This window comes from Gouania willdenowi, chromosome 19 (assembly GCF_900634775.1).
Source record: "Gouania willdenowi chromosome 19, fGouWil2.1, whole genome shotgun sequence".
In the NCBI taxonomy this organism is placed as follows: domain Eukaryota; kingdom Metazoa; phylum Chordata; class Actinopteri; order Blenniiformes; family Gobiesocidae; genus Gouania; species Gouania willdenowi.
In genome coordinates, this window is record NC_041062.1 from 18,717,543 (window position 1) to 18,733,848 (window position 16,306).

General features: G+C 37.2%; 1 protein-coding gene across 2 annotated transcripts in view; it reads left to right on the plus strand.

Moving 5' to 3' along the window:
* snx29 (sorting nexin 29) overlaps positions 1–16,306 on the plus strand; it is a 228,497-nt gene that overhangs the window by 207,373 nt on the left and 4,818 nt on the right. For both annotated transcript variants that reach the window (XM_028477028.1, XM_028477029.1), the window contains exon 20: positions 541–680. In XM_028477028.1, coding sequence (XP_028332829.1) covers positions 541–680 — 140 coding nt within the window. The remainder of the gene's footprint in view (positions 1–540; positions 681–16,306) is intronic.

Here is a 16,306-nt window from a genome sequence, read left to right on the forward strand (position 1 = left end):
ATTTAGGATTAGTACAACAAGCAGTGTTGCGAGATATACATTACGTTTTAATGTCTAAACACAAACAAAAACCCTCAAATTGCTTGACGGAAAACAGCCCAATCTGGCAACAATGACTTTCTGCAGCTGTTTGGTTTTTCACCTGCCAAAATGGCTAGTAACGCTACAATGTTACCCGCCAAAGTTTTTACCCTTAATTGGCGGGTGTTAATTTAAAGCCCTGATTACAAAGTCAATTATCTAAACTTATTTACAATTTAAATACGATTACGACCACAACATATTTTTAAAATTACATTTACAATTATAATTACACCATAATTGTAATTAATTATCAATTACGTGAGTACAATATATAATGTACCCCAACCCTGGCTCCAGCTGCTTTTGTTTGGTGTGTAAAATCAGTATTTGTGTTGATAAAATGAGAAGAATCACAAAGGGTTTTTTTTTTTTTGGATCGTAATCTGAAGAGTCACTCGTCCGTAAGTCACTTCATGTCCCTTTAGAAAACCGATGTGTTTTACTCTTTGTTTGCAGGATGCGAAGTTTGTGGAGGAGAGGAGGAAACAGCTGCAGGGTTACCTGCGCATGGTGATGAACAAACTCATCCAGACGTTGCCTGAATTTGCCTCCCACCCGACAAAAGAGACCCTGCTGTCTCTGCTACCCTTCTGTCAGTAAGTGGACACACACACACTCAAACACACACAGACGCACACACACACACACACAGGTGTTTTATACGAGACGATGGCATTTTGTTTGTGTTGGTGTGAGCAGGTGCGACAGATTGAGGAAAAAGATGTCAACGTGTGTGTGTGTGTGTGTGTGTGTGAAACGTTGCTTCACTATTTACAGGAATCTGAGGCATAAAAACGTAAACACAACATCTCCCTTGCTTTCTTTGTTTGTTTATAGAAATAAGTTATAAATTAGAGCAATTTTTTTTTTTTTATTCAAATCCAGGATACTCAAGTTATTCGTATTGATTTACCTCTTTTTGCCGTTAGCAGCAGAAATCATATTGATTGAATAAATACTTATAAAATGTTTGACGTATTAGGCTGTAAGTAAATAATAAAAGCTGTGACCACTGTGTGTTTATGGAGGACCAAACCTGCCAAAATTGAAAATCAACGAATAACTAAATAAAATAATATAAAAATAACATGAATAATAAACAATAATAAAATGAAATACAGATAAATAAATACTGTATAAGTAGAAAAAAATACTAAAGTAAAAAAAAAAGCTAAAATAATGTCAAAAAATGTAATAATATATGATAAATAAAAGTGGAAATAAAAAATTATATACAAATATAATGTATTTCTTTTTTTTTTAAACTTTTATTCATTGAATAATTTTTTTTACATATAAAAACATGTCATATTTTTATGTTTATTATATTCTTTTGTTTTTATTTTTGCTTTTGTTCTTTTATTCTTTCATTTTTTATTTGGGTTTAGGTTTCGGGTTGGGTTGCAACAAAATATAAACGTAAAAGATTTTAAGAATTTATTTGTATTTCATTTTCAATTTTCCCTTTTTTTATTTATTTTTTTACGTTTCTAACAGTTAAAGCTTCTCCCTGATGATTTTTGATTAGATACCATAGTCATAGATGAATGACTCTTTTATTCCAAAAAGAGTATGTTTTAATCTCCACCCTAAACACTCCATTTTCATGCATTGCATTGTGGGATATAAAGTTATGGAGATAGGTACATACTGTAGTGTTCCTAGAGATCAATAGGTGTGTCTGTGTGTTTTTTCCGTTTGGTCTAAAGATGTAAACGCTTCTAAATGCTGAAAACAGATCAAATGGACGTGTTGGAAAAGTCACACTAACATACTATTCATACTAATCTAGATGTAAATATTACTATGTAATGCGTTCACATTAGATAGTATGAAAATTGAGTATGTGAGAAATACCTGGATGTATACTACATGGGGACATTTCCTAAGTGTGCACGGTGGGCACACTAGTCATTGCGCAGTGGAATATGAAATCATCCTGGGACCGGCTTCAAGCTAAAAAAATCCAACATACGTTTTTCAAAATAAAAGTATCTCTTCTTGTCTTCCATTAGTTTTTAATGCTTTTGTAAATAGGGCTCTTGTTTTGAAGTTAACCGGAAGTTTAGTCAGTAGCACAATTGAGGCTCTCCGAGAATCTCCGAAAATGTCGGCATGAAATGTGTTTCCATGAGTTTTATGATCAAATGAGGACATGTTGATATTCTACTTGGTCATTTTCTCACTTAAAATGCTTAAAACAGATGTTTAGCCTCAGTGTGCGAACGGTTTTTGACCTTGTAAACACTTAATTCCGAATGCTATTGTAATTCCGAATTAAACCTAAATCCGAATTCGGTGGCTGGTTTGTTTATATAATCCCTTTATCTCTGAATGCTTAATTTTGCTTTAAGGTCATTCCGGTCGTTCTGTGCATGCTCGATTTTTGCGATGACGCTCTGGTGACGACAAAATCCAAGATGGCGGCCTGGACTAGAGAAGATGCTATTTATTTAATTAGAGCCTTAGGTAGGGACCCAAATGTGGGTCGCAGACAGCTGGTCAAAAATAAATAAATAAATACATAATGTCGGACTTGTGTTTTATTTTGAAAGTTTTTTTTTTTTTTTTTCGACAGGCATGCTGTGGATGCATATTGCACACGGAAATGTAAAGATTTATGTTTTAAAAAAGATTCCGTGTGTGTGTTTTCAACAGCTATGTTTGAAAAACTAAATTTGAATCTGAAGAATTCTAAAAAAAAAAAAAAAAAGAAGCGGGTCGCAAATTAATGACCGTGGCAAAATGTGGGTCCCAGGGTGAAACCAGTTGAGAACCCCTGCCTTAGAAGACATGGATATAATGAAAAGATGCAGAAACACACACGGACACTGGCAAACGAAATAGGCTTCATCGGACGGGTGGTAGTAAAACCTGGAAACATTTCGGAGACATACCGGAGATGGAGTAAATGTGGCCCCGTACTGCATACACAGGCTTAATATCACCAAGTTTATCATTGTACTGGTCGTTGGTGCTTTTTTCTTTACCAAGGACCAAATATTTATTCTTGGTTATTGTTTTCAGAGTTTTATTGGACTTTATTTACCAGCGGTTAGCTCCTATCTCCTTCTCTTGCTCAGCAGACCAAACAGTGTGTTATTGTCCAGCTGCTGCTTCAAAATAAAAGTTAAAAACAGCTATCATGTGGTCTTTTTTGTTGTAGTCGAAAATAAAAGGTTTGTTGAGTGTTTTTTCCTCGATAGACATTTACACACTTTAATTCTGAATAATTGAATTCCGAATGATTATTTAAGAATTAAAAAACATCATGTACCGTAACTGGCCAATGACTCCTTCAGGTCGCCACGGTGAGAGGAAGTAGCTCGTAATACTTTTCTTTGTGAATTGTTTGGTATTTCTAAGGACTTTTCTCCAAACACTAGGTGTGCTGTAGCTTAATAAAGGTTAGCACCCAGGTTAGCTATTAGGCTGATTTATGACGACAGGTTATAAAACGCACTAGCGGAAATCAGTGATCAAAATGGCTTGTTGTAAAATCTTATTAAGGGTAAACAACATAAAAAGGCGGTGGGGAATTAAAAATTATTATTCCTTTTTTTTATGAATGACTTTGACTTTTTAAAGCTCTTTGACTTAGTGGAGTTACTTCTTGACTACACATCAAACCTAAAGCCTTCTTTGTGATTCTTCTGATTTGCATGAACTCAAATATTCATGCACACACTCAAGTTGAAAAGTTGCTTGTATTCCCGTGGAGTTTTTGCATCGCTCTCTGTTTCTTTAACGAGTCGCTTTGCATGATCAGACCTGTCATGGTTTGATGTCTTTAACCAGAAATGAAAGTTTAAATAGTCTGACCATCATTAGGGTGAACATATTGAGCACTAAGGCTTGGATTGAGTCGCTTTCTGCATCTTTTTTTTTTTTTTATAAAGCCTTTTTTTTCGAATTCAACTTCTCCTAATGCTGCAGGCCAGTGGTTCTCAAATGGGGGTACGCAATGGCACTCCAGGCGGTACTTGAGAGAGAGAGGGGGGAAAATTACCAAATGAATGTCTTAAAAATTAGGGGTGTCCTGATCTGATATCGATATTGGTCCAATATCAGCCTGAAAATGATGGCTATTGGATTCAAATTTTCGATTTTTTTTTTTTTTTCCCATTTTTTATTGATTTTATTCAATTGTAGAATACTGTACATATTATGTTGAAGGTTAAAATGAATGTAAACTATTTTTTAACACTAAATGGGTCAGTTTTTCTCATCCCTACTATTGCTGACTATTGTTCTTTGTTTAAGTAACATCACCTGATTAAGACTTTTCTACAATTCCACTCTACAAAATAAGTAATTATTATTTTTCATTAAAGCGAGAAAAAAAAAAAAAAGTAATGAAAGTACACGTATGATTCATGCTAATATCAGATCAATATCGGTATCGGCCGATACGCAAGGCTGCAATATTGGTATCATATCGAAAATGAAAAAGTTGTATCGGGACATCCCTATTAAAAATATGGGGTTTTATAATGTTTATTTATTAGTTCCAAATGATAATAATACTAAATATTACCCAGCAATGCACAAAATGACAACAAAAACACACAAAATAAGACAAATGTATACTGACTAATGAAAATAAAAGACAAACTACGCAAAATGACACCAAAAACACACGTACTAAGTGAGAAAAATACTTACTATTACCAGCAACACACAAAACGACAACAAAGACTCACAGAAAAATACACACGATCACTACAAAATGCACAAAACTATCGTAGAAACATAGAAAATGACATTAGAAACATAGAAAATGACATTAGAAACAACCAAATGACACCAAAAACACACACACTGAGAGATAATAATTGAAACAATACCGACAACACACATTTCCGAGCCGCTAAAGACTAAAATTGGGCTTAAAACTAGTCAGAAATTCTTCAAATGTTTTTCAGCTTTAAGGAAAAAGGGGTAATACAGTATGTCACCTTTTATTGTCATGTACGATACAGGGGTGGACTAGGACAAAAATTCCATTCTGGCATTTTGTGTCCAGACCAGTCCACTACATTATCAGAGGACACTATGTAGAAGCTGTTATTAAGTCAGTGATTCTCAACATGTGGCTCTTTATTTCTTAATTTTAATTATTATTACCCCAGAAAACCTTAAAAGGGAACATTTTTTAAGTTCCTTTGTCCAATTTTTGCCCCTTTTCTAAAAGTTCTAACACTTTTTCTAGACTTTAGCTACTTTTTGCCAATAAATATCCCTTTTTTTCCTATGTTTTATACATTTTTGCAAGTTCTTTTTGACACTTTTATTGAATTTTTGTCCTTTCTTTAATTTTTTTGGCCACTTCTCATCCAAATAAGCTAACTTTTGCCCAATAAATACCACTTGTTTCCTTTTTACTCCTACATTTTGCTTTTTTTTCTGTTCCACAATTTTGCCCTTTTTCACTATTGTTTGCCACATTTTGCTCACTAAAGCTACCCTTTGCCATTACATATCACCTGGTTCTTCTTTATTTGTTCATTTTGTGGCCTCTCTTGACTGCTTTTGACCCATTTTAGTCACTTTTTACTCTTTTCTTGCCACATTTTTGGCCACCTGTTATCATGTCTGCCTCCACTCGCTTATAGCAGACCGGATCGGCCCACTTTGGGTCGACGGCCAACCAGGACGATGCTTGTTATACAGAATGGCCAGTCCACCCCTGGTACAATCTGGTAGGCCTGGATGATCCCTTTCGTTTTGAGTGTTGGAACCATTGAGAGACGTTTGAGGAAACAGTGCATGTATTTCTCTTCTGTAACATCACCAACCACTCCGCTGCAGCTCATGGAGCTTTGTTTACACACTTCTCACTGCTGCGACTGTCTTAAAGGGGCCACGTGCTAAATGGGTCAGTGCTCTAAAAACTGCTGTGAGCAACTCAAACCTGCCCTGAAGAAGCCACACTACAGAATTTACTCGTGCATTTCATCCCTTATGATATAATTTGGTATATTTTATTTATTTGAAGAGGTTAAAGGAAAATATGTGAAATATACAAAGTGTTAATCAAGGATTAAGTTTCGTTGTCGTAAATTGAGAATTATGATCTCTTGTTTAAGTTAAATTTAAGAAAACACAATTTCTTCAAATAAAATAATTTTCACTTTCCAATACAATTCCTGCCAGTTGATGAAAAAGAGGAACACTTCTACATTCCACAAACTTTCACCAACAATTTAAAAAGCCGTGAATAGTGTAATTGAAAAAGAAGAAAAGACAAAACTAAAGAGATATTGTCACAGCTAGTGCAACGTATCTTGCAACGACAATAAACAACTTTAAAAATGTTGTCGTTTCATGGCATTATTAAATGTTGAAATTCTAAACATGGTTTTACTCTGAAAATAATCTTGTTGCTCCATTGGGTTTTATTGTAACGTTGTTTTAGATCCTGTTTCTGGTTCATTCAAGCTTATAATTAACTGGATATTCTAATCTTTAAGGCGAAACATGTTTGATAAGATTCATTTTTTCTTATTTTCTTGATCTAAGGCTTTTTTTTTTGTTTTTTACGTTTTTTGACATTTCTTCTTTGCAGTACTGATTCTTTTGTACACCTGCCTCATCATCTCGCTGTGAAACCTGGTTATACGAAGAGATCTATCATCAAAGCAGTTTGATGCCAGAACGCTCTGAAATGATTTCATATGACTTTCCAACCTTTAATGCAATGAATGTTATCACAGTGACGGATTCCTCTTAATCTGATAACAGAAGAGTAAGTGGAGGATAAAACAGGCCTTTTCTCACTGTTAGACATCCCTCACTTAAGCCCTATTCTCACAGGATTAGTTTAACCTAGGGACCACATGTAATAAATAGATAAATGAACCCCCAACGTTGGCTTTTTATGTGCCGCATTCTAGGGGTTGAACAGACGAGTCGACTTTAGTGTTGTTTCGCAAGTCTGTATACGTGACGTGGACTAGTCACATTACCTGACTTTTGCCCATGATGGCGGTGCAACACAGCAAACAAGGGTCCTAGTACCCCTGCACGGCAAGGCAGCACAAAATCAAGCGTTTCTCCTCATACTGCAGCTGGTAGGCAGATACTACGGCTAATATACATGCTAACGTTAGCTGTAGTGGTAACATGTCTGTGTATTAAGCAGATCTGGAAAACATCAGCAGTGCAGGACGGAGGCTCCGAGGGAATTTCTACTTTACAAGTAACCAGTGTTGGGAAAAAAGTAATTAGTTATAGTTACTCACTACTTGTTCCAAAAAGTAACTGAGTTAGTAACTGAATTACTCTATAATAAAAGTAACTCATTACCAAGTAAAGTAACTATTTGCGTTACTGTTGAAAACAAAAAGTTGCTATATGTCAAAGAATTCACATTTTTTAGCTGCGTGTGTCGTTGTGAGGTGCTTCATTAAATTTGAGTTGTTTAGAACGGATGTGGACAAAGTCTTCACTCCTGGATATAATGAACACTTCACATGTGTTGGGCGACCGTGGCTCAGGTGGTAGAGGGTCGTCTTCTGATCGAGAGGTTGGGCGTTCGATCCCAGTACCTGACTATGTGTCGAAGTGTCCTTGGGCAAGACACTGAACCCTAAGTTGCTCCCAGTGGTCGACTAGCGCCTTGCATGTCAGTCCTGTCCCACTGGTGTGTGAATGTGAGAGTGATTGGGTGAATGAGCTGATATGTAAAGCGCTTTGGGACTGCTTCAGTGTGGTGATGAAGCGCTATATAAATCAAGTCCATTTACATGTACGTTCTTACTTTTGACCACAATTAATTTAAAGTAGCGTTTGTATCGCCACCTTAAAAATGACAACTTTTCAACGGACTCTACGCTCACCATCTCTGCTGCTTCATCAAATCTGTAGTTTGTGTGTGTGTGTGTGTGTGTGTGGGGGGCGCGTGTGTAAAAACACCGGCTCTGATTGGCTACCATGAAACATGATGTCGCCTTAGCCAATCATAATCACCTTGTTTTTAACCCACCTCCTCACTACAGCTGCGTATGAAGCCAGGGGTGCTTTCAGATAACAGTTTATTCAATCAATGCATGTAACGCACCGCATTTAACGTTCAGTAACGTTACCGACGTTGTAATGGCGTTGTAACGGCGTAAAAAGTAATTAGTTAGATTACCCCGTTACTGAAGAAAACACTCCGTTTCCCAGCGCCGTTATTTTATTCGTTGTTCTTCCAAACACTGGAAATTACTGACATGACCGATTCGCACGGGATTAACATCACAGGCATTCTCTGGAATTATTACAAATCGCATGTGGTCCCAAGGTAAAACTTATCCTGTGCGAATAAGGCTTTAGACATAAAAACCGGCGTGGATCATTTTAAAATGTATAAATCTCTGGGTACCAAATCTAGTGAAGTAAAGCTAAAGTTTTTATATTTATTTATCTTTGTTCCAGCCTTGCTGAGAAGCTAAAAGTGTTTTGTTGAATTGGTGATGATGAATGTAGTTAGAGAGTTACTCCTCCCACTAATAAACACTCGCACACACTGTAGAGACAACACATCATATTTTATTCAAAAGATTGAGTCCAAGACACGCTTTTCAAATTTAAATGAGGTATTAGTGTGTGGGACCTGCAGTAATATTGGAACACACACACATGCAGAGGATGCACACACACACACACACACACACACACACACAGTAGAACTTTAATCGGGCCGAAAAAAGTCAACTCGACGGTGTTCACATCATCTAGAATGATCCGTTGCGAGTTATAAACATGACGAGCAGCTTCATGTGCGCTTTGTCTGGTTGAAGCTACACTGTTTATATTGGACCGTGCACACAGGCAGCATCGGGGGCAGCTAAGTGGCTGCAGTGGTCCTCAGGTGAAGACGGAAGCATCCGAGCAGATTGCCTGTATTAAATAGATGGTGCGGGTGATGTATGTGTTTCTGGGTTATTCAGATTAAAAAGAGAGTTAAAACAACTCGAGCACATCTGAAAGTCCCTTTTGTGTCCAAGTGTGGAGCAATTATAACGACAGAAAATCACCCTACGTTGCTGAAAACTGACCGTTGGGGGCGCCATCGCTCTGTATGGGAACAAAATTACAACGTCAGGGGCCCCTACGCTCAACAGCGCTGGCGAGAACCCTGAAGCTAAAGTATTTTTATGCTGATGTTTAGTATATGTTGGAGTTTTTAGTGAAATGTTCCCAAACTTTTGAGAGTTTAGGTTGGTTCTTCTTCTGTCACGCAATTCTTCTTCACAATGTAAATGGTGACGCGACACTGCGCCCAGCAGTTCACGTCGGGTACTGCAGCAAAAATTAAGTCTGCTGGTCTGATTTTATTATGAATTTACAACATTAAACAACGCGTCGACACAAATATTTGAAGTCAACATTATCAATTATGTTACTAATCATTTTTGCATCATTGTATATGTTACACACATTGTGGTTGGTGCATATTTCGAGACGGGCTATATATTTAATTCTATTTTTTTGTTTGGCCCCCCTGGCAATAATCTCAAACTCCGCCTATGCTCTAGACCAGGGGTGTCAAATTAATTTTAGTTCAGGGGCCAAATACGGACAAGTTTGATCTCAAGTGGGCCGCAGACTTTAGGTTGGGGGGAAAAAGCTATTTTAACATTATTGTTTTCTAGTTTTCAATACCACTCCCTGTTGGATCTTGATGTCAATTTTTTTTTTTGATTTTGTAACCATTTTTTGTGTAATTTAGTTGAATTAATTGTGAGAAATTGGAAGAAATCACTGACTGATTCGATACCAATCGATTCGATACAGTGTAGGAATTACAAGATTTGTTTCTTGTGGTAGATATTTCATGAAATAAAGAAGCCAATTCTAAAGTGACAATACAATATTTTGTTTTCAAATATTTAAAAAAAAAAAAAAAAACACATATCCCCAAGCATTGTGGCTTTATGGCACTGGCAAAGCAAAAACAGAACAACAAAATCACATGTCAATGTATTTATTTTTAGACGTGGACAAAAAAACTAAAGTCTGGCTGACTCATTAGATGGGAACTCCAGAGGTAAAAGTAGCACTGAATACTAACAACAAAGTAGGGATGTAACGATTCACTCAACTCCCGATACGATTCGATTCACGATTTATTTTACAAAATGGGACTGTAGACAAATTTTTTTTTTTGGGAAAAAAACTAGAAAATACTGTACTATTTTCCTTTTATTTTTCATTGTCAAAAGAATTCCTTGATAAACAATTTAACTAAAAATAAATCTTGAATGAAATAAATAAAGGAATAATACAAATGAAAATGAAGCCTATTAATTTAAATTCTGGTTCTATAATAAATAATGCAAAACTGCATAATAGTTCTTTTTCTTTTAAAAGTGCAACTGAAAATGTATTTTGTGCCTTAACAATTGGACTTTAAAAAAAAAAAAAACGTGATTGTACTGATTTACGTCATATTTGTTTGGACCAGCAGAGGGCGCTGGTAACACAGTGGTCGGTTGGCATGCAGATATCTTGCAGTGAAGAAGAGAAGCTATGCTAGCAGACAGAGCTAATAGAAAAACGTGACTTTTACAGATATTCAAGTAATATTACAGATTTTCTTTCGGTGCTAAAGGGGTAATGAATCATTTATTAACATATTTAAGAGTAGAAGGCGGCCAGAAAGAAACTATTAGCAGACTCCGCCCGCCGCCTACACTTGTACACGCCGCCCTCTGCTGGTTAAAAAAAAGTACTGCGATTGAATTTTCAGAAAATCGATATCAACCGTGATACCTATGAATCGATTTTTAACTGCCTTACGATTAATCGTTACATCCCTACAACAAAGTGTTTTAGGTAACAAAGATGCAACATTTCAATGTAAACAAGTTACACACCTATAAACAAACCATGTAACAATAATCTCGTTCTTCTAAAAAAGGTTTTGTTTATATTGAAACTGCAAAGTTGGGGTTCACAGGTTGTATTTATTACTCTAGAAAAATAACTATTTAGCATTCAAAAAGTCATGCTGGATCTCCACGCTTTCAATTCAGTTGTGGTGACATAAACCTCATACAGGGAAATGAAAGTAGGAATCATTTCCTCATTCTGTATGACTGTATTCCTGCCTCACAGGCATAAAAGCGTTCTTAACCAAACTGGTGAAGCTAATCCTCCAGTGGTTCTGATACGTCATCAGAGGACTCTCAGGCCTATTAGAGGTGGCAGCACAATGTGCTTAGAAGTGTTCACACGGCTTTGATTCTCGCGGTGACAAAAGTGCTGACACCGAGCATTGCTGTTGGATCATGATCCTGATCTTTTACAGGATGAGACAGTGAGGTAAGTGTGAATGACAGCCCATGTTTTCACAAGATCAAATGATTTCTCCCACGAGAGACAGAACGAGAGCTGAAGACAAGCAAAGCACAAAGGCAACACACGGAATCCACTGTTTTATGTAACTCACACATCACAGCTACACTGCTTATGCATTTCATTAATACACACTTAAAAAAATCGTGATTCCTGAATTATTTAAACACTGTACGTGGGACGATAAACTGAGTTCACAATACAATAGATGATAATGGGCTATATAATAATATATACAAAGTGTTTAATCTTAGATAGTTTTGTGACATGTTAAAATAAGAATTACAAAATGCTTATTTATTTATTTATTATAATTTATTAGTTATCTATAATGGCCTTGAAATGTGCATTAGACAATCCAGATGTGTTGTTTGAGTATTTGTAGCACATGTGCTGATTCGCAACACTTGTCCACAGGAGGTTTTTGAAGTGATAAAGTTAATAATGCAGTGTACAATAACATTACAGCAGTAAAAGAGAAGCAGTTTTTAAATGTCGATACATACGTTAGTTACAAAGCAAAGGCAAATCAAACTGCTCAGTATTTGCGGTTCATTTTCCCAAACTCACCGGTTATCCGGAGTTTTAACCCTCTGAAAAGTCACTTTGAGGAAGTGTCTAAAAACAGGCCGATTTTGGGCCTTCATGCATATTCATGAGTGGGCGTGTCTGTAGAGCCGACTCTACGCCTCGCTGTTGCAGAGGGCTTGGCTTGCACTTATATTGTACCGCGTCCTCGTTTGGTGTGTGAGATTAAACAGCTGATTACCATAGGGAATATATGTTACTATCCACACACTCGCTGGTTTTCAGCCAAAAAACTGTACATTACAGTAAACCACATTGTTATTTAAGCCCCTGTTGTGATTATGAGTCTGACAAACGCTGCTGCAAGTTAGGCCCAAAACTCATATCTCAACATATTTTCTCTAATGGCGATATACGATATAAATCTTAATAATTTAATTTCCAAAACACAATTCTGGGTTAATTTTACTGATGAAAAATGCCACACAGGCACATTTGTTACAGCTGCACGACATTTGCCACTTTTGGCTTTTTCTCCTATAAGGGACAGCATGTGTGAGTGAGTTCTGTAGTGTGGCTTGTTTGGAGGAAGGTCTGGGTTAGGACGTACTTCAAATCCATCAAACTGTGCTTTTTAATGCTTTTCTGACAAGTAGAGAAAGCAGCACTCCTAAAACAAGTGTTTTAAAACAAAATAAGTTATGAAAATATACATCGATATAGGCAATATTGTCAAAATATAAAATATAAAACTCGATATACAGTATCTTGAATTTCGATATATTGCCCAGCCTTATTTGAGGATGTGTTTATTACAGCAGCAGTAAAGAATTAAAGCTGATATCCGGAGTTTCTGATAAATCAATGTTTACATATGATTGTTTTGAAATGCAAAAAAATACCTAACTAGTCTTTTACTATGGTTTACTGGCGGTAGTCATTCATATACATTAATGTATATAAGTCCCTCCTTCGTCCTATAGACCCCTATACAAATAGTAACGATTGCCGAGTGTGCCCAGCCAATAAACTTCGATTTCTTGTTTTTCAGACTGTGCATGGAAACAAGGCCCCGCTCTTACCTGACCCATAGACCTATATCAATGCAACCCGATGCGACCTTGTTATGTTCCGCGATGCGCGTGCAGAAAAGTACAGGCGTGGCTTCTGGTAGATTACAGAGGAATGGGGAGGAAGTGAGGCTGTTTAGGGCGGAACATTGAGACGTTTCCCAGGAAGACCGTATATCATCTTTAAGTCACTTCTTTCGCCTCCTCAGCTCTTCTGACCACAGGAATAGTCAATTTAAGACACTAGTCCATTGTTTTGTGCACCCGCTGCATCGCTGTGGGTCACAAACACGTCAGATCATGTCACAAAGGTGATATGAGGCGATGTAACGGCTGATAAAAGTGAAACTGATTGTAATCGCACTTCTGATTATTTCTATACTGAACAACTTTCAACTTTGTCCCTCTGAATGAGTCTAAAGGAATGTTATTCACTGTAGCAAAACTATTATGAAGAAAATTTTGAAGTTTTTTTTTTTTTAACTTTAAGTTAGCCAGAGCAGGAAAACAAATGATGACCATCAGCTGAGATTTAAAAAAAAAAAACAAAACAAGCAAAGCTCAGTATAGATTTTTAGTCTTTTTTTTCTCCTCCTCCTTTTCCTGTTTCTACCCAATTAATCATGATAAGATTTCAGGAGCTCAGCCTTCAGGCTTAAAGAGAGGATGCATACTGCACAGCTTCACAGTTGATTTAATAAACTAACAAATAGCAGCCAATGCACTAAAAAACAAGCTTGCTGATTTCTAGGTTATATCATGTTTTACACTGCAGGTTTGTTCATGTCACATGTGCACCACACCACACTGATGTGTGCGGATCGTTCCTTGTGCATCTTTCTGCTCGTTTCTTCTCTTTTCCCTCTCACTTGGTATGCAGAGTGAGCACATGCTGGAGTCGAGGTCTTTCTAACCTTCCTGACCTGCTGCATTCACAAAACATTCAGGGTTTTTTTTGTACCTTTATGTTGTCGTCAACAGCAGTTTGAGGCAGTCTGACCTCTAGCTAAGGATTTTATTATACAGATCTGCCTGTACACAAATATGCCTGCTTTGCTCTTGTAGGCTGTGAAAGGATTATTATTTTACTTCAAGCGATTGTGTACCATTAAATCTACTTATGTTTATTCGCTCTCCAAATTAATAACATTCAAACAGCGCTTGGAAAAAGTTTTAATCCTCCGCAAATCAATATGAGTTCCAAATGGGGGACAAACACACACTGAGCTGGAAAGAAAAATCTATAAGCCTAATTATTTTTCACCACTTTTAAGCTATCTTTGCACGGTTTGATATGAAGTAATGAGACGGCTTGGAGTTTCTGCTCTGCATGCTTTCCCCAATTTAGTGCAATTTTTGCTGATCTCAATTCCCTATAGAATCATAGATCAGCCAATTGTGGTCAAATTTGAGCAACTTTTCAGTTTGATTTAACCTGGCTGGTGTAGTTGTACTGTATATCCACTGATGCAGAGGGTGTTCCCACATTGGCCTCCTTTCCACTAGTGGAAGAAATCAGAGCAGGGCTGGGGGCGGGGCAAATGACTGGGTTCTTTAAACCCAAATGGTAAAGCTCATGATAACATCATTTTACAACAGACGCATGCCCGTAACAGCGGGGCTTACACGCTTCAGCACCACGGAGAGCGACCATGTCATTTTGAAGTCCATCAAACGGACATGAAGTAACAAAACAAGAGAACAACAAAAACATTCGGCGACATGGTCACTTATAATAAAACAACACAAATTCAAAGCAGTTCAGCACCACGGATAGCGACCACATCATTTTGACAACAACTTTAACCATTTCAACTCAGAGTTTAGTTAAACTCGTCCACGATGTTCTGTATGTCCATTTTCTTTGCTCTCTCATTCTCTATGGACAACACGGCAAGTCCACTCAGTCTCTCCTGTCCCTCTGCTCCTCAACTGGTTTTTAATACATTTGAACTTGGATAATGAGCGGGGCAACTTAAAGACTCATTTCAATGTGGACAAACATGAGACACGTGACTGACGTGTGCGCAGAAACCATGTTGTTTACATACTGTATGTGACGCTTGAAAAATAGAAAAATACCAATGAATGAACTGGTGCTAAGGCTTGAAACTAGTTAGTAGTATGTAGAATGCTTGTCCCCTGAGGATGTGGTCGCTTATTTCAGGAAACTCACTTTAAGTACAGGTGAATGATTGCAGGACCCATGCAGCATTCCCTAAAACGAGTGGTCATCCGGGTGCGTGCCGCCCTCCCAGCCCCCCCTGAAGCCCCGCCCCTGCTCCTGTCCTTAGATTGTTTTGATCCTGGTGGAGTTGATGAAGACACTTGGCTCCAGTTCTTTAATTTAGACATTTATCTGCCTGTTTTTAGTAAAAGCAGAACCTTTTTATGTAGGAGTCTGCTTCATCACATGTTGAATTCTTGCATAAACTTAGTGCAGTTTATGGCAGTTGTTCTCTACAGGGGGTACTTGAGATAGAGAGTGGAAAATTAACAAATGAAAGCATTACAAAAGTGGGGTTTTAATAATGTTTACTTTCAGTTAAAAATGATAATCATTATAATTATGATGGAAATGATCTTGATTAAAACAAACAATAAACATGCAAGAGTCAGTCTTGGTCCCACACCAGGTGGTAGATGATCTGAAATGATAAAAACTATAGAAAGAAATATATTTAGAATGCACTAAATACTGTTTCATTCCACCTGTTTCCAAAAGAAGGTAACATAATTCATTCTATCATTATGCTATACTGTTTTGTTGTTTTTCCACATTATTCTGAGCAAAATGTTGTAGTCAGACAAAGGGGGTACTTGAGTCAAAAAGGTTTGAGACCCACTGGTTTATAGTATGAACAGAATGCAACCGGAAGTAAAAATGGAGGCATCTTGGCGTTTTAGTGGGACTACAAATTTAATACATCAAAATAATACATATTCATACATTTTAATACCCCGCTCTCCTTCTACTGTTGATTTTTCACTCCGCCCTCCACGAGGGATTTTTTCCCCTCCTGGGAAGCTGAATTAGAATGCAGTCATACATATCAGATTCAGGACCAGATATGGAAGTGTCCTCCTCAAACCCATTGACAACACCTCCTCCTCCTTAACAGCTGAGAAATGTAATGCTTTGCTTTCTTCTTTTCAAACCAAAATTGACACTATTTACAGCAGCTTCAACACCCACACTGTCCCCTCTACATCCCTACCCACATCGCCCCACTTCTTCATTCAACCTCTGTCTCAGTTCATCCCTGTGTCCCAATTGA